General features: G+C 34.4%; 1 protein-coding gene across 1 annotated transcript in view; it reads right to left on the bottom strand.

The window, feature by feature from the left end:
* Positions 1-19,791, bottom strand: part of LOC149801160 (intermembrane lipid transfer protein VPS13A-like) — a 354,720-nt gene that overhangs the window by 119,467 nt on the left and 215,462 nt on the right. Inside the window, exons 51-55 of the mRNA XM_089956772.1 lie at positions 19,102-19,243; positions 17,154-17,228; positions 16,569-16,595; positions 8,497-8,577; positions 541-728 (exon numbers count right to left, since the gene is read on the bottom strand). Of these exons, the coding sequence (XP_089812898.1) occupies positions 541-728; positions 8,497-8,577; positions 16,569-16,595; positions 17,154-17,228; positions 19,102-19,243 (513 nt within the window). The remainder of the gene's footprint in view (positions 1-540; positions 729-8,496; positions 8,578-16,568; positions 16,596-17,153; positions 17,229-19,101; positions 19,244-19,791) is intronic.

A 19,791-nucleotide genomic window follows, 5' to 3' on the forward strand; every position in this document is an offset into this window, starting at 1 on the left:
TACTCTTGAGTTATTTTTACTTTTTCAATTTGTATTTTAGGGACATCCATTATATTTTCAATCGTACAAATCTTGTCGGTTTTTGCTCTTTCATATTACTTATTTTAAGACCATAGAGTCATAACAGAACCAACTAGATATTATAGCAAGTCTTTTAATGAAAAAATCTGATGAGACCCTCCCATTCAGGTGTAGTAATGATAACATAATTTTCAAGATGACTACAATGGTGTCCAAAAAGAATGTCTGATCAGCAACATTTTCATTTAGGACTAACTAAACATTATCAAAAGTCTTTTAGTAAAAAACCATGTCTATATGTCTATCCATTTAGAGAAGGAGTACCAATAACAATATTTTTAAGATGGTTACAATGGTGGCCATATAGGTTATCCAAGTGGCACCATTTTCACTTAGGACCTAGTTGAAATTACAAGGAGTCTTCTAATGAAAACTCCATGTCGACAGTCTTTCTATTCAGAAGGATTTCAATATTATTTAAAGGCAAAACTTGTTGTAAAAAATGTAGAACTGACTTACATGAGCTCTGATGGACATATGTATAGTGCCAGGTTATAAGCAATGAACAAGGGAAGGTGACACACTTTCTGGGGTTGGACTGTGGCAATTTTGGTGAACTCCCCTGATTCCTGAGCATTGGGCTTAAATTTCTTCAGTTCATCTGTCTTGCAGTACACATCTATAGCCCTGACCAGGTGGTTTGTGAGCTATATGAACAAGAAAACTGTCTCAATATTCAAGTTTTGTTTCCTTAATGCATACTATAAATGTCACATTCTCAGAAAAAATCTTGCTAAAAATACTACTGGAAAAAAGAAAGTCATCAATCAATCATTCTCAAAATTATGTCATCTATATCTATGTTGAAACAACTTGGAATAATGTTTAAAACTATCTCTCAGAAACTGGGTATATTGAAAATAAAGGTAATTTATACAGAAAAGCAAGAACTTCATTAGAAAAACTATTTACTGATAATTATTAATGAGATTATTATTAACAAAGATTATTATTAAGCAACTATTCAACCCCTTAATCTACCCACCCCCTCTCAATGTTAATGTCCATCCCTTAATTTTTCATAGGTTCCTTGTTAGCTTGTGCCCTCATTCATGCCACAGTCTGTTTGTTTTTTGTCCCTGTTGTGCATGAGTTCTTGAAATGTTAATATGTTCTTTTTTTTTGTAAATGACAAATCCATAAAACCAAGTAACCATTAATATGTCATTTTTAACCAAGCCATGAAATTTGACACCCATGAAGTGATTAAATGTATTCATTTTAATCTTAATGGTGAATATTTTTATAACTTTATATACTATATTTTCAGCATGTTTTTGACACTGTTTTTGGATATCATAATTTTTGGTGAAAATAATTTGAAATGCCTTGTAATTTTCAGGTGTTGTTTTACTATAATCTGTTAACTTATTTTTTCTGACACAGTCTAAGAAGACCTGCTGTGTTGTTTTCAAGCAAAATCCCAGTTCATTTGCCAGTAATTTAAGAGAGACTATGTTAGTTTCATTTGGTCAGCAATAAATATTTAATGTGATCATGGAAATCCATGAACCAAAGTAACTTTAAATTCCTTGTGTCGATTGCTAAGAAAATTTCCATATATGTTATGGAGACTATTGTAGGAGTGCAAATTGAAGGTTCATGGTAAATTTAAAAACAAAAAATAAAGATGAGAAATCAACCAAATGAATAAAAATAGATTTTTATATTTTCAATCCCAATCTTTATTTTTTTTAAAATTCTTTGTGTCATAAAAGCATTTCCAGGATGGGGATCAAATATGTGTATGACAGTGAATGCACAACAATGGTGGGAAGATTTCAGTAGATTATTATATCATGTATATTTTTTTCTTTTCTAAACTAATAAGTGCAGAGTTTTCAGGCCAACTATGCACCATTTTCATTTAAAACCAACTAGATATTATGAAAAGTCTTTCAGCAAAAAAAACATGTCTATATGTCTATCCATTTTCAGTAGGAGTAGCAATAAAAATTTTTTTAAGATGGTTACTATGGTGGCTATATTGTCTGTCCAAGTGATGCCATTTTATGACAGTGAATGCACAACAATTTTGGGAAGATTTCAGTAGATATGTTATATCATGTATATTTTTTCCCTTTTAAACTTGTAAGTGCTGAGTTTTCAGGCCAAGAATTTCTTGAACTTTTTAAATAAAAGACCAGAGTTTTTCTTATTATTTATTTGATACATAGTTTAACTCTGTACTCAAGAGGCAGACGTTAAAGTTCCACTGACTCAAGCAAAAACTTGCAAAAATTTACAGGGCAAAATACTGTCAAAGTTATGTGAGAAAGCTTGCTAGTAGCTTCTTGTGGGTTGGTGGTTCTTTCCAAGGTTTTCCAGGGTTCATCGTCCACCATTTATACTGGCCACCATGTATAGCCTATCTTGTACTGAAAAAATGGCATTAAATCCTACAACAACAACAACAACAACAACAACAACTGTCAGAGTTAAGTTTTAAGGCAGTTACCAACAACACCATCATCATTAATGTATATTCTATGGTTCACATAAATTCAAAGTCTATAGGATACATGATTGCAGGATTCACACAAATTCCTAAAAACAACTGCACCAAAAAATCAGCCAAATGTGAAAATTATGGATTATTTTTTTGCATCACAATTATTGTTGTTCTTTTTGTATTTTTACTAGCTCATTTCATTTGACAAAAAAGTGAATTTCTGTCAGTGTAGACACAGTTACACACAAATCCACACTAAACAGGTATGACAGTCAAGGCTTTGATTAAAGTCAATTAAAAGGGTATTATCTTTATTTTACATAGAAATTACAATACCATACTTTATCTCATTAAACAATACATCAAAGAGTCAGTATGGATTAGTAAATCCCAATTACTCATGCAACAAAACAACATATTATCATTATCATTATATACAATGGATTAAGCATAGCAATTGTTCTATTGCTAATTAACCTCTGCTTTACAAACACCTAAACAATAATTGAGGACAAACATTGTTTGTGGGTGCCAAATTTTTGGTACATTGAGACTGCTTTTAATAAAAAGTCATGGTAGATAATCATGTGAGACAGATACCTTTTATTTTCAAATATGCCTGTTAAAGAAACCCCATGTCACGGAATTGTATAAATTCCTTTATTTACTAAATACATGTACTCGGGTTTCATTTTTTTGTGTACAATGATACACAAGGGTGATTTATGTATATTGTACAATATTTTGAAACAGTGAGTTTGGTTTATCCTATGCCGCACATACAAAGTGCTTTCGCTGGGAAAAACCAAATACTTCCAGCACACAGATGATGTATGGCTGTATCATCCGTGTATAAATGTCTCACTGTAAGACTAAAATCTTCACATGATGGAATGTCTTGTCAGTGAGCAGTCTACTTAAGGACTTGTACATCTTCAGCTGTAGAGGTATGTGAGTTATTTATTAATTTCTTGTGTAGAAGTTATAACTATTGTACTACCACATTTATTTTTGTATATTTTCTATTTAGCTTTGGCTTAAGTAGTAGGAAGCAAATATTTTAATTTCTTGTTTGTGACTTAGCAAGAAATTTATAGCAATATAAAGTGGCATTTGTAAGAAACGTTAAGAACCATAGGATTAATATCGGGCATGGGTAGGTTCACTTCTGAACCCATTTATTGTTTTGTAATTATTGTGCCGATAATATAATCTGTATAGCTTACCAAATATAATGTCATTACGTTTATCGTATATGCCCGTGTCATGCATAGTACACGGTGTTAGATGTATTTTCAGCTGATCAGAGTCTATGTGGTACCAGCTGTGTAGCTGAAAAATAGCAGCCATAGAGCTGAGTAAACAGAGTTGCTGATCGAGTAGCAGGTGATTGGGTGTTGCTGACTGATTGGTGGGCACTGATTGCTTCATTGACCAAGGAATTGAATGGTGGTCAGTGATAACCTGGAATGCTGACTGCTTGATTGACCAGTGTGACTGGTAGCCAAGTTTACTGGTGACGGAGTGTGTAACTCCATAGCCAAGTTTACTGGTGACGGAGTGTGTAACTCCATACATGTAATCTTTTAGCCATAGGCTAATTTTGGGGTTTGTAATACCCAGTGTTTTAGAATTGTAAAGATATTTCATTTGATATCTGTCCCTTTGTTTTCATCATTTTACTGTTTGAGTAAAATACCTCATTTGTCACTATCTAAGTGAATTCTTTTTTACATTTGAGTAAAACACATCATTCTTTTTCTCATGTGAAATTACTGTGAATCATTCACCTTTGTCCTTGTGCTGTGTAAGGTCATTTATTTGTATTTTCATTTGTTGCATTATTAGGTTCATGTGGAATAGGTTAATATATCCAATATTTGGATCTTGTACACGCATGCACATATTAATCATAAGTCTTTTCTCATTCAAGTCATTCATCATTAAACATTGTATTTGTATCACCATCAAAAGTGTTCTGTTGTAAATCCGAAATCCCACCTGGTTATCTTGTTACACCCGATAAGTTATATTATTAACAATAATCAAATAGTCACCTTGAAATCTCTGACATGTTTCAAAACAATCTATGACAAACTGATTATTTCAAGTTAACAAGTTTTGCTAATTGTTTTAGCTATCTGTGGTTTGGTTAAGAAATATATAAATAAAGGGAATGAGAAGAAGAGAGAACCACAACAAACAGGTCATGTTTAATCAAAAAATATCAGCAAATGAATCACTCTGTCTCTTGCCTCTTGCTTGTCCTTTGTAAGTCTGGTTTTAATGAACACTGAGTAGCAAAGGGTTAAACAGTGCATTGAGAGATTACTAATGTGGGGGCGATTCTCATGGAAAACACACATTGTGGCACTAACACATGTACAACTGCCTTTTCTGATGGAGATACATGTGTCTAATACATAAAAGCAAGCAGGTACTTTATGTTTTTCATCTACTTCAAGGCAGAAAAAAAAATACCTGCTTTACTTTAAAGTAGCACATCATCATAGAAGTTACCAGTGACTGCTTCATTATGGTAGTGGAGGTGGAAGCCGTGCATATTTGTCTACCTGTTTGTTTTCGGACACCAAATTAAAGAAATTAACATGTCTTCGGACAAAAACAAAGTAATTATTTTTGCCATACGAAAACATGCTGAATATATGATGATTTGTTTTACTTACATTTAGGTATCCTATATTCTAAAATTATTTCAGTATGTTTATATTTTTTGAAAGGAAAAGGAATTCTTGCATAACCCTCAATTTTTAACAGTTGTCATGGGTTACTTGCATTCTTTTAACAGACAATGCTGTTTATGCAGGATGGTTTTTATCCTGTTTGGTTTTTGGAAAAAGGCATTTAAAAGTTTTTCTTTGTATAGTACATAGTTGTGGGCTCCTCATGTACCTAAATTTAAACAGTAAGGATGGTTTCTGTAAAATTGGGTCAAATTCTGTTGGGAAGATGTCTTTATATTTGTACATATTTAGTAATGGTAGCCATATTGAAAGGTGGATGAGCATCATTCATGCAAAATTCAAAGCCATCTGTGCCAGTATGCTATATGTAAACTTTTTCAAATTCTGATGAGTGAATATTGAGAAGAAGTCATTTAAAAGCTTTTCTAATTTTAGAAGCAAAATGGATGATGCATACCATAAGCTCAATTGGCCTAATAAGAAACAGAAGTTGCCACAATGTTATTATATGTCTACTCTCAACAGAAGTTGCCACAATGTTATTATATGTCTACTCTCAACAGAAGTTGCCACAATGTTATTATATGTCTACTCTCAACAGAAGTTGCCACAATGTTATTATATGTCTACTCTCAACAGAAGTTGCCACAATGTTATCTTATGTCAACCCTCAACAGAAGTTGCCACAATGTTATTATATGTCTACTCTCAACAGAAGTTGCCACAATGTTATCTTATGTCTACTCTCAACAGAAGTTGCCACAATGTTATCTTATGTCTACTCTCAACAGAAGTTGCCACAATGTTATTATATGTCTACTCTCAACAGAAGTTGCCACAATGTTATCTTATGTCAACCCTCAACAGAAGTTGCCACAATGCTATTATATGTCTACTCTCAACAGAAGTTGCCACAATGTTATTATATGTCTACTCTCAACAGAAGTTGCCACAATGTTATTATATGTCTACTCTCAACAGAAGTTGCCACAATGTTATCTTATGTCAACCCTCAACAGAAGTTGCCACAATGCTATTATATGTCTACTCTCAACAGAAGTTGCCACAATGTTATTATATGTCTACTCTCAACAGAAGTTGCCACAATGTTATTATATGTCTACTCTCAACAGAGGTTGCCACAATGTTATTATATGTCTACCCTCAACAGAAGTTGCCACAATGCTATTATATGTCTACTCTCAACAGAAGTTGCCACAATGTTATTACATGTCTACTCTCAACAGAAGTTGCCACAATGTTATTATATGTCTACTCTCAACAGAAGTTGCCACAATGTTATTATATGTCTACTCTCAACAGAAGTTGCCACAATGTTATTATATGTCTACTCTCAACAGAAGTTGCCACAATGTTATTATATGTCTACTCTCAACAGAAGTTGCCACAATGTTATCTTATGTCAACCCTCAACAGAAGTTGCCACAATGTTATTATATGTCTACTCTCAACAGAAGTTGCCACAATGTTATCTTATGTCTACTCTCAACAGAAGTTGCCACAATGTTATCTTATGTCTACTCTCAACAGAAGTTGCCACAATGTTATCTTATGTCAACCCTCAACAGAAGTTGCCACAATGCTATTATATGTCTACTCTCAACAGAAGTTGCCACAATGTTATTATATGTCTACTCTCAACAGAAGTTGCCACAATGTTATTATATGTCTACTCTCAACAGAAGTTGCCACAATGTTATCTTATGTCAACCCTCAACAGAAGTTGCCACAATGCTATTATATGTCTACTCTCAACAGAAGTTGCCACAATGTTATTATATGTCTACTCTCAACAGAAGTTGCCACAATGTTATTATATGTCTACTCTCAACAGAAGTTGCCACAATGTTATCTTATGTCTACTCTCAACAGAAGTTGCCACAATGTTATTATATGTCTACTCTCAACAGAAGTTGCCACAATGTTATCTTATGTCAACCCTCAACAGAAGTTGCCACAATGCTATTATATGTCTACTCTCAACAGAAGTTGCCACAATGTTATTATATGTCTACTCTCAACAGAAGTTGCCACAATGTTATTATATGTCTACTCTCAACAGAAGTTGCCACAATGTTATTATATGTCTACTCTCAACAGAAGTTGCCACAATGTTATTATATGTCTACTCTCAACAGAAGTTGCCACAATGTTATCTTATGTCAACCCTCAACAGAAGTTGCCACAATGTTATTATATGTCTACTCTCAACAGAAGTTGCCACAATGTTATTATATGTCTACTCTCAACAGAAGTTGCCACAATGTTATTATATGTCAACCCTCAACAGAAGTTGCCACAATGCTATTATATGTCTACTCTCAACAGAAGTTGCCACAATGTTATTATATGTCAACCCTCAACAGAAGTTGCCACAATGCTATTATATGTCTACTCTCAACAGAAGTTGCCACAATGTTATTATATGTCTACTCTCAACAGAAGTTGCCACAATGTTATTATATGTCTACTCTCAACAGAAGTTGCCACAATGTTATCTTATGTCAACCCTCAACAGAAGTTGCCACAATGCTATTATATGTCTACTCTCAACAGAAGTTGCCACAATGTTATTATATGTCTACTCTCAACAGAAGTTGCCACAATGTTATTATATGTCTACTCTCAACAGAAGTTGCCACAATGTTATTATATGTCTACTCTCAACAGAGGTTGCCACAATGTTATTATATGTCTACCCTCAACAGAATTTGCCACAATGCTATTATATGTCTACTCTCAACAGAAGTTGCCACAATGTTATTATATGTCTACTCTCAACAGAAGTTGCCACAATGATATTATATGTCTACTCTCAACAGAAGTTGCCACAATGTTATTATATGTCTACTCTCAACAGAAGTTGCCACAATGTTATCTTATGTCTACTCTCAACAGAAGTTGCCACAATGTTATTATATGTCTACTCTCAACAGAAGTTGCCACAATGTTATCTTATGTCAACCCTCAACAGAAGTTGCCACAATGTTATTATATGTCTACTCTCAACAGAAGTTGCCACAATGTTATCTTATGTCAACCCTCAACAGAAGTTGCCACAATGCTATTTTATGTCTACTCTCAACGGAAGTTGCCACAATGTTATTTTATGTCTACCCTCAACAGAAGTTGCCACAATGTTATTTTATGTCTACTCTCTGCAAGAGTTCATAGATATACATGTAAAAATTGAGGTGTTGATTTTATAAAAGTGGACATCATTCAGTTGTTTCTTACCTGTAGTGGGGAATGTACAGTGATTGTCTTGTTACTGTGGTGCACGTCGACATCAAAGACTAAACAGTATCGAATACCAACCTGCAAAATATGTACAAAGATCATTATAAAGAACTATCACACCGTGTATGTGGGGAAAAGAAATTACATCATTTTGTGGCATTAAGTCCTTAGACAAACAAGAATCCCTTGAAGGAACTCTTTCTCTACAAGGTAAAATGAATTTCCAGGAATCCAATACAAGACCATTTCTTCTTTTTATCTGCCAAGTGTTGAACTCATCTTTGAAATGCTGAAGTAAGAATAACATAATCAAGATGGACATCATGTTAGCTATATTGGAGATTAGATTGACACCATCTTTATTCAGGACTAAGTAGACATCACAAGAAGTCTGGCAAAAAGCCTATGCCTATATGAAGTAGTAATAGCAAGATTCTTAAGATGACCACTGTGGTAGCCATATTGGATGTCCAAGCAGTATCAAATAAACCCTTGGGTTAAAAATGTGTGTCAAGTTTTATGGCAATCTGTCAAATAATTTAGAGGGAGTAGTGATAACAAATTTGTCTTAATGGATGGACATACAATATAAAACAGGCCATCCCAAATGTTCTTCAGATCTATGATCAGCAGAACTGAAATTACTAAATTATTCCTTTATTGTTATATAATCACAGAGATTAACATCTAAAAAAATATAAAATGTTGCTTCTGCAGTTACTGATTAGGAAACTTTGCAACACGTTTAATTGTTTGTTACACATAAGTTGCATGGAATATCATTGGGGCAATAACTTTCCTGTATCAGTAAAATAGTAACTGCTCATACTTTCAAACCAAGACAATGAAGAAACTGAAGTCTAAGGCTATTTATGAGAATTTTTCTAATTAAACCAAATCCTCACTGACACAGTGTATAATATTCAATCAAACCAAATCCTCAATGACATAGTGTATAACGTTCCATTACACCAAATCCTCACTGTCACTGTGTATAATATTCCATTACACCAAATCCTCACTGTCATAGTGTATAATATTCCATTACACCAAATCCTCACTGACATAGTGTATAACGTTCCATTACACCAAATCCTCACTGTCACATTGTATAATATTCCATTACACCAAATCCTCACTGTCATAGTGTATAATATTCCATTACACCAAATCCTCACTGACATAGTGTATAACGTTCCATAACACCAAATCCTCACTGTCACAGTGTATAATATTCCATTACACCAAATCCTCACTGTCATAGTGTATAATATTCCATTAAACCAAATCCTCAGTCAGTGTATAATATTCCATTAAACCAAATCCTCACTGTCATAGTCTATACTATTCCATTACACCAAATCCTCACTTTCATAGTGTATAATATTCCATTACACCAAATCCTCACTGTCATAGTGTATAATATTCCATTAAACCAAATCCTCAGTCACAGTTTTTAATATTCCATTAAACCAAATCCTCACTGTCATAGTCTATACTATTCCATTAAACCAAATCCTCACTGTCATAGTCTATACTATTCCATTACACCAAATCCTCACTGTCATAGTCTATACTATTCCATTACACCAAATCCTCACTTTCATAGTGTATAATATTCCATTAAACCAAATCTCAGTCATATTCTGTACTATTCCATAAGACTGAAAATGATTGCTATAACTCTATCAAGGACATACACAAAGAATAACTCAAACATATCACAGAAAATATATCTGATGTGTGAGATTCACATAAGGCAACTAGCTGTGCCGAATGAGTTTAATTATAAAAGATTTATTCAATATTGCATTTCAACTGTATCTGATTTTAACATAAGACTTTAAAACAAAATGTTCACATTCTTGATGATGATGTCCATGCTGCTTGAAATGAAATATGTTTGACTATGTTTATGCAGGAAAGATAAAAATAAAACCTAATTCTGATTATAACCTCTCCAAGGGTGATGTGCATGGCACATTTAATTTACATATGGTTTGTGGTACAAACTTATGCAGAGGTACAATACACCTGCTGTAGAAAAATAATATGCTTCAAACTATAATGCATCAGAGTAAATATTCTTGATGAGCAAAACCATTTTGTTAAACTCAATGTGCTGCTCTCTTCTCCACCTTAACATTTCAAATATACAGCTTGATTACTAACCCACAAAAGGTAAATGTCAGATTCCAAACTTTCAGCTTGACCAGCTACCTAAATGAGGACTACTTGCAGCAGAATTAAAAAAAGGCATACTGATTTGTCATGCAACATCTATTCAATTCAAGCAGTATAATCTGAAAAATAAGATGATGGGGAGATGAAGGATTAAGACAATGATGACAAAAAGACAAAAATTATTTTGATTATTCCAATGAAAATTGAAATAGCTAATTGTTATAACCCTCAGTATACCAGAATTTAACTTGCAAGTCCTCATAAGCTATGCCAGATTCTAATAAGTCAGCAGGGCCAAATATTAAAAACAAATTTGCTGAGAAAAACTACTGTAGTAGGTAGCAATTACCCAGAATGAGTGCATGACATATTCATTGCAAAATATACCCACATCTGCAACTTAAGTGGTGATAGGTGAATAGATATTAGGTCACTCATTTTTAGGCAGTGTGAAACAAAACCAGACAAAAAGGGGTCACAATGATCCCAATTTGTGTGTGTGTGATAGAACCAGGCAAAAAGAGGTCATAATGATCCCATTTTTGTGTGTGTGTGATAGAACCAGGCAAAAAGAGGTCATAATGATCCCATTTTGAGTGTCTGTGATACACCTTTATCTAAGATGTACTCACAATGCATATAGCCTGTCAACTGATGAACACAGTAACAGCTAGGACTGGAAGGTCAAAAGGTGTATTGATGAACACAGTAACAGCTAGGACTGGAAGGTCAAAAGGTGTATTGATGAAAACAGTAACAGCTAGGACTGGAAGGTCAAAAGGTGTATGGATGAAAACAGTAACAGCTAGGACTGGAAGGTCAAAAGGTGTATGGATGAAAACAGTAACAGCTAGGACTGGAAGGTCAAAAGGTGTATGGATGAAAACAGTAACAGCTAGGACTGGAAGGTCAAAAGGTGTATGGATGAAAACAGTAACAGCTAGGACTGGAAGGTCAAAAGGTGTATTGATGAAAACAGTAACAGCTAGGACTGGAAGGTCAAAAGGTGTATTGATGAAAACAGTAACAGCTAGGACTGGAAGGTCAAAAGGTGTATTGATGAAAACAGTAACAGCTAGGACTGGAAGGTCAAAAGGTGTATTGATGAAAACAGTAACAGCTAGGACCGGAAGGTCAAAAGGTGTATTGATGAAAACAGTAACAGCTAGGACCGGAAGGTCAAAAGGTGTATTGATGAAAACAGTAACAGCTAGGACCGGAAGGTCAAAAGGTGTATTGATGAAAACAGTAACAGCTAGGACCGGAAGGTCAAAAGGTGTATTGATGAAAACAGTAACAGCTAGGACTGGAAGGTCAAAAGGTGTATTGATGAAAACAGTAACAGCTAGGACTGGAAGGTCAAAAGGTGTATTGATGAAAACAGTAACAGCTAGGACTAGAAGGTCAAAAGGTGTATTGATGAAAACAGTAACAGCTAGGACCGGAAGGTCAAAAGGTGTATTGATGAAAACAGTAACAGCTAGGACCGGAAGGTCAAAAGGTGTATTGATGAAAACAGTAACAGCTAGGGCCGGAAGGTCAAAAGGTGTATTGATGAAAACAGTAACAGCTAGGACCGGAAGGTCAAAAGGTGTATTGATGAAAACAGTAATAGCTAGAACTGGAAGGTCAAAAGGTGTATTGATGAAAACAGTAACAGCTAGGACTGGAAGGTCAAAAGGTGTATTGATGAAAACAGTAACAGCTAGGACTAGAAGGTCAAAAGGTGTATTGATGAAAACAGTAACAGCTAGGACTGGAAGGTCAAAAGGTGTATTGATGAAAACAGTAACAAACAGTAACAGCCAGGACTGGAAGGTCAAAAGGTGTATTGATGAAAACAGTAACAGCTAGGACTAGAAGGTCAAAAGGTGTATTGATGAAAACAGTAACAGCTAGGACTGGAAGGTCAAAAGGTGTATTGATGAAAACAGTAACAGCTAGGACTGGAAGGTCAAAAGGTGTATTGATGAAAACAGTAATAGCTAGGACCGGAAGGTCAAAAGGTGTATTGATGAAAACAGTAACAGCTAGGACTGGAAGGTCAAAAGGTGTATTGATGAAAACAGTAACAGCTAGGACTGGAAGGTCAAAAGGTGTATTGATGAAAACAGTAACAGCTAGGACTGGAAGGTCAAAAGGTGTATTGATGAAAACAGTAACAGCTAGAACTGGAAGGTCAAAAGGTGTATTGATGAAAACAGTAATAGCTAGAACTGGAAGGTCAAAAGGTGTATTGATGAAAACAGTAACAGCTAGGACTGGAAGGTTAAAAGGTGTATTGATGAAAACAGTAACAGCTAGGACTGGAAGGTCAAAAGGTGTATTGATGAAAACAGTAACAGCTAGGACTGGAAGGTCAAAAGGTGTATTGATGAAAACAGTAATAGCTAGGACTAGAAGGTCAAAAGGTGTATTGATGAAAACAGTAACAGCTAGGACTGGAAGGTCAAAAGGTGTATTGATGAAAACAGTAACAGCTAGGACTAGAAGGTCAGAAAGATGCACACAAAAAATAAAGCCTAGACGGATGATGTAGATCCATTATACTATGTGCTTCTTGAAGCAGTGGAAGTGAAAGTTGAAATCTCCAAGAATAATCAGGTTGCCACCTATCGAATTTCCATAGTCCAGGAGATTAGGAAACTGCTCCAAAAAGAGAGAGTCAGCCAGCTTGTTTTTTCTACTAGGAGGAGGGTGGTATAAGCAGAAAAAATGGACTGACCTTTTCTCCAGTGTAAGTGTGCTTTGGACTAGTTCAAACGATGTGTGGTTGAAATTGAATGTTGTGGTGTAGTTAAGACATTTTATCATGGAGTTCTTTGTGATGACAGCAATTCCACCTCCACGAGAATTACAGGGGAACGACCTGATGGAGTAACCAGTGGGTGTTAGATCTGCACACTTGGGTTCATCGCCTGATGTTTTTAGCCATGTTTCTGTCAGGAAAAATATGTCAACATTTTAGTCGCTGATAAAATTAACTATTTCTGTGTGCTTTTCCGGTGGTCCTACTGACTGGGCATTGAATAATGCAATGCGTAGAGGTATTTCTTGGATAGTTGACACAAAGGTTGATGAATTAATAGGGATTTGAATTAGATTATCTAAATTAACGGTCAAATTTTTTTTCAATTGTTGAGCCGAAATAAGGGAGGTAACTGGGATTCTTCTTCCTGTTCTATGCTGGCCAGCTTTGAAACAACATTTCTTTTTTCGCTTCTGTTTACATTTAGGTAATGATGAATGTAGTCCCAGTTTGTTTAGTCTAGAGCACAATGTAGCATGGAGAGCCAAGGAGTGATCATTTAAAGCAATTAATGAGGGTCCATTGTAGCATAAACGGGTTGACTGACGAGTATCACGTGATGGCGGTTTGTTAAAAAACAGTGGAGCAAGACAGCTGAGAAAAAGTCTAATTGTTCTCGTTTCCAAAACAAGGAGATGAAGAAACACATATGAATTTAACACCCAATACATAATGAACACAATAACGATGATGAAAACAGGCAACAAGCACAAATATCATTAAAACAGCAAATAATCAAGTACTCAAATATTACCATATGAATGATATCATCACGGAAAAACAGTAGTACTCAAATATTACTATCTGAATGATATTATCATGGAAAAACCAGTAGTACTCAAATATTACCATCTGAATGATATTATCATGGAAAACCAGTAGTACTCAAATATTACCATCTGAATGATATTATCATGGAAAACCAGTAGTACTCAAATATTATCATCTGAATGATGTTATCATGGGAAAACAGTAGTACTCTAATATTACCATCTGAATGATATTATCATGGAAAAACAGTAGTACTCTAATATTACCATCTGAATGATGTTATCATGGGAAAACAGTAGTACTCTAATATTACCATCTGAATGATATTATCATGGAAAAACAGTAGTACTCTAATATTACCATCTGAATGATATTATCATGGAAAAACAGTAGTACTCCAATATTACCATCTGAATAATATTATCATGGAAAAATAGTAGTACTCAGATATTACCATTTGAATGATATTATCATGGAAAAAGGTAGTAATGATATTCTTGAACATAGCATAATTATCTCTGTATTGTTGAATCATACGTACATACACTAATGTATAACATAACTTGTTTTTCATAGTGTTGCATCTTGATACCGTACTCTGACATCATGTTACATAGCTTCAACATCAAGTAAATGAAAAATTTACTGGACCATTGTACACAATACAGCTGCATAAAAAGTCATGTGACATGTGAGTGGTATATAACAAAGTTACTTTTAAGACTAGTTCAAGATGTAACTTGGAATCAAGATATGTTACTGCTGTGCCTTGGTACATGTCTGTCTAGAACAAACAAGAAGCAGACAAGACCAGAAACATTAATGCACATGAATTTGAGGCATGCATATCTACTAAAAGAGCAAGTTGTTTAATTGTAACAGTCTCAGCTACAAGGTTATTCTTTTTGATGAAAAGCAACTTTTCCCTTGACAATTTCAAAGTATTACTTTAATAATACACAAAATTAATACTAGAACATTTATATGAAAGTGAAAACAATGTCCAAAATTTGTTTTAAAATAACATTTTTCACATTATTACAATGTTTATGCAATAAAGAAATAAAAACATTTTCTAATGCGCATATACAAAATAAAAAGCAAAAAATTATTAATTTATAATGATTTATCCAGATCATTTTTTAACTCATTTTTAATTTGAGTCAGAACTCTCTAATATGGAGATATAGAAATGAGCTTACAAAAAGACTGTTACATTTAGAAAAAAGAAAGAAACTGAAGCATCAGTTTGTCAGATCTTCATTTTAGTCAAATACTCATTCTATCTAAAATGTGTTAAAACACCAAAGATGACCCACCAATATGATACAATCAGGGGCAAAGTTCTGTCAAACAGGGGTCATAACTCCAAAATATTTTCAAAAAAAACGTATCAAAAGAATAACTTTAACTGGATATTCTTAATATAAAAACCTCATATCAAATCTGTTTTTTCAATCTTGAAAAGTTATTAAGTGGAAATTGAAAGGTCTTGCTCTAAGTCAGAAACTCAAATCGTGTGGAAGGCATGTGGAGGGGTGAGCACAACTCTAACATTTTGCCAGATAGAGGTGAAAACTGAAATTTGCTCAAAAGTCTTCTATATGTAAAAAAAATTAAACACTAAATGTTACTGCAATCTGTGAAGGCCTTCAAATTAAATACTAAATGTTACTGCAATCTGTGAAAGGCCTTCAAATTAAATACTAAATGTTACTGCAATCTGTGAAGGCCTTCAAATTAAATACTAAATGTTACTGCAATCTGTGAAGGCCTTCAAATGTTCTGGAGTATAACACATATGAGAGGTCATGTTCTAAGTCAAGTCTAAGTCAGTTCTAAGTCAAGTCTAAGTCAAGTATGAGCCATATATCCATTGCCAGAAAATGGTGAAAACTACATTTTACTATGGTCATTTTTATGTAAAGCCTCATACCAAACTTGATTTCAATTCAAGAATTCCTTGAAATTTTTTTGAGTAAAAGTGAAATGGAAGGCAATGTTCTAAGTCAAACAGGGGCCATAACTCCATTATAAGTTGCTGGAAAATGGTGAAAATCAAACCAGACCCAAGTCATCGTAACATAAAACCTCACAACAAATTTCATTTTGATCCATTAGCTCATTCCAAAGTTACTGAGATCTGTGATGGAAATGAATGTATGGGCCAGGCAGACAGATTTGGGAAACACTTTATGCCCCCTCATTTGTTATGGTGGGGATACAAAAAGAAAAACTCAGAAAGTCATGCATGCAGCAGGGGAAAGCTAAAATTAAATCAAAGTAGATTACTAAACAGCATTACCTGATCCTGGTCATAATTGTCATCAGACTGAAGAATGGTGCATGAAAAAAAAAGATAAGCAATCACATATTACATAGACAACAATACTACAATAACATGCAAGGTATACAATATGTGAAAGCATACAAAAGTGTCACTGGATCCATGCATTTTTAACAAAATCTTATCAAAAAGGAACCCTATCTGTAGACTTTCAAAGTAAGATTGTCCAGGTCGTCTAGCATAAGATCTGATACAAACTTAAATTGCCAGTGCATTTCACCTGTCTTTTCATGATACTACTGCAAAAACTAAATGGTAAACAACTGAAAGTACTTTAATTGGCTAATTATGAAATTTGATGATTTAAGTTTTACTTAAAAATACTATTACAGTTTGCCATAGAGATATTCAGTATTAGCATGGTACTGTAACAGATCCTTCAGTTTTACAAATAAAACTTCATTTAGTAAATTGTATGTCTATAACAAAGTCAAGAGGGGTTATTATTGAAAAAAAAATTGCATTGAAAAGCATTTCATCAGTACTCTAGCTTTGCTACATTTTTATACTGGGGTCCATTTCGCACAAGAAAGTTATTCATACCTGTTTAGGATTGAGAGTGAGCAGCCTTCTGCAAGCCTTCTTATAGACACAGGTAATGGGGTCAAAACCAGCCACCTGTAAAACAAAGCTTAAAGACAGACCTGAAACCACTACATCACCTACCTTTAAATTATTCAGTATGATCATTTTTGTAGTATCCTAAAATTTCAATTTAATGTGATCAATGGTTATCAAGCTGTAAGTTTAAATTGCATGTCATAATAATACCCTAGCCCATCTACATCTTCAGCAGTTTCCATGACCTGGGACTGTGTGACATCACTGTGGGAAGCTGTAAGTTTAAATTGCATGTCATAATAATACCCTAGCCCATCTACATCTTCAGCAGTTTCCATGCCCTGGGGCTGTGTGACATCACTGTGGGAAGCTGTAAGTTTAAATTGCATGTCATAATAATACCCTAGCCCATCTACATCTTCAGCAGTTTCCATGCCCTGGGGCTGTGTGACATAACTGTGGGAAGCATGCATTGGGAATCACCATTGTTCTGTTCAATGAGTAATTTCCTTGGATTGATTTCTTATTTGTACATTATTCGGTATGGGAAGGAGGTGTGTTGTTGGATGTAACAGTAAGAGTATGTCCTCACCATCACAACATCATGAAACACTGAATATCACAAAGTGATTTCATTATCAGCTTTGCAGCAAAAGAAAATGTATGATGATCAAATTATACTAAGGCAGAGAAAGAGAGAGAAAAACAGAGAGAAAGAGATATGGCAGCAATGTAAGACCATGCTCATAATGCTGAAAATATCTAAATCTGCACATATATATTCAGAATACTGTACATGTAATCCCTGGCCATCCCTAATAAACAGTATTATATTTTGATAAAGAAGTTTCATATGCAGCTGCTACGTTTTTATTTTAAAATAATGCATGCTCAAATTTTTGGTAAAACATGGTACTCTTCACAAGCATGTCCATCTGAAGTGGACATATCAATACCAAAGTCCCATTCCCAAGTGGGATCTGAAATTATTAATTATTAACTAACCAATTATCAAACTTCCACTTTTAATTAACTGTTGGGTTAATTAACCTTGGGGCTGTTGAATACTATGCTCAATACCAGATAGCTTTGTGTAATAAAAAAAGACACCTAAATAAACATGTATTGAATATACATGAATTTATAGAAATTAATTTTTTTATTGTCCAAATATATAATGAACATAAAGATGATTGATTCTTTAATTTTGTATTTGGCTATTATGTCTGAACAAAACATTTGCACATCTTTTTGCCAAGAAAATGACTAAACAACACATAAATTCAATCTGTTGTGGACATTTTTTAATGAAAAGAAAAATAGGTGTTTGAAGTAGACAATGGGACTAAAAGGAGATATGCACATTATATAAACAATGCTGCAAAAGAAAAAGAAAGTTTTATTGGTACTGTCATTGGCACTGTCATTGGTACTGTCATTGGTGCTGTCATTGGCACTGTCATTGGTACTGTCATTGGCTGTTACGCATAATGTGCATAGTTCCTCCACTGATGTCACAAGCTTGCATGTGTATATCGGGCTGTTTACAAAAAGGTGCTCAGCTGTTTCCATGTGAAGCCTATTTAGGTTGTAATTAAATAGCCATATCTCCCCATTCAGCTAATAAATGTGTCAAGTCTTCACAGTGGAAGTGAAATATCTAGCAAATTAAGGTTCCAGATTATGGTATATTGCATTCAGATGCAATGCATCCAATAAGGTTCATGACTGTTCATTCTGCAACAGTGTCGGAAAAGTAGGTCCACAAAAAAGCATGGTTCTTCTTGTGAATATCATTCATTAAAAAGGTCCCATAACTTACCAAAGTGTGATTATGTGGTACTCTTACTAAACCTTGAGAATGGTTTCCTTTCTTGACCTGAAATAACATGAACATTTTTTCATGGAGAAGAAACAGTATCCTACTCACCTTGATCTGCATGGTATCTTTGTCCAGGCCACCAAAAGTATATTGATTATGTTCCTCATTTAGTACAAAGGTCCCAGCATTGATTAGGTCATTTCCTGAATTGGTCAAAAGCTTGTCCACAAATCTGAACATGGTCTTTCCTCTGAAGTATAATACAGAAAAACTGCATGCAAATCTCAAAGCTCCTGGTGCTTCATGTAAAATTTTTTTTAAAAATCATAAAATTATGTCAAACAAATTACAATACTTCTCATCTTGAAGAGGTAACTGTGTCAACGATTGAAGGTCCTCTATTTCAAATATCAACAGATACAACACGAAGGCTTGAGGAACAGATACAACATGAAGGTTTGAGAAACAGATACAACACATAGGCTTGAGGAACAGATACAACACAAAGGCTTGAGTAACAGATACAACACAAAGGCTTGAGGAACACATACAAGACAAAGGCTTGATGAACAGATACAAGACAAAGGCTTGAGGAACAGATACAACATGAAGGCTTGAGGAACAGATACAACATGAAGGCTTGAGGAACAGATACAACACGAAGACTTGAGAAACAGATACAACATGAAGGCTTGAGGAACAGATACAACACAATGGCTTCAGGAACAGATACAACACATAGGCTTGAGTAACAGATACAACACAAAGGCTTGAGGAACAGATACAAGACAAAGGCTT

Source organism: Sinohyriopsis cumingii, chromosome 4 (genome assembly GCF_028554795.1).
Source record: "Sinohyriopsis cumingii isolate HCF-2022 chromosome 4, ASM2855479v2, whole genome shotgun sequence".
In the NCBI taxonomy this organism is placed as follows: Eukaryota; Metazoa; Mollusca; class Bivalvia; order Unionida; family Unionidae; genus Sinohyriopsis; species Sinohyriopsis cumingii.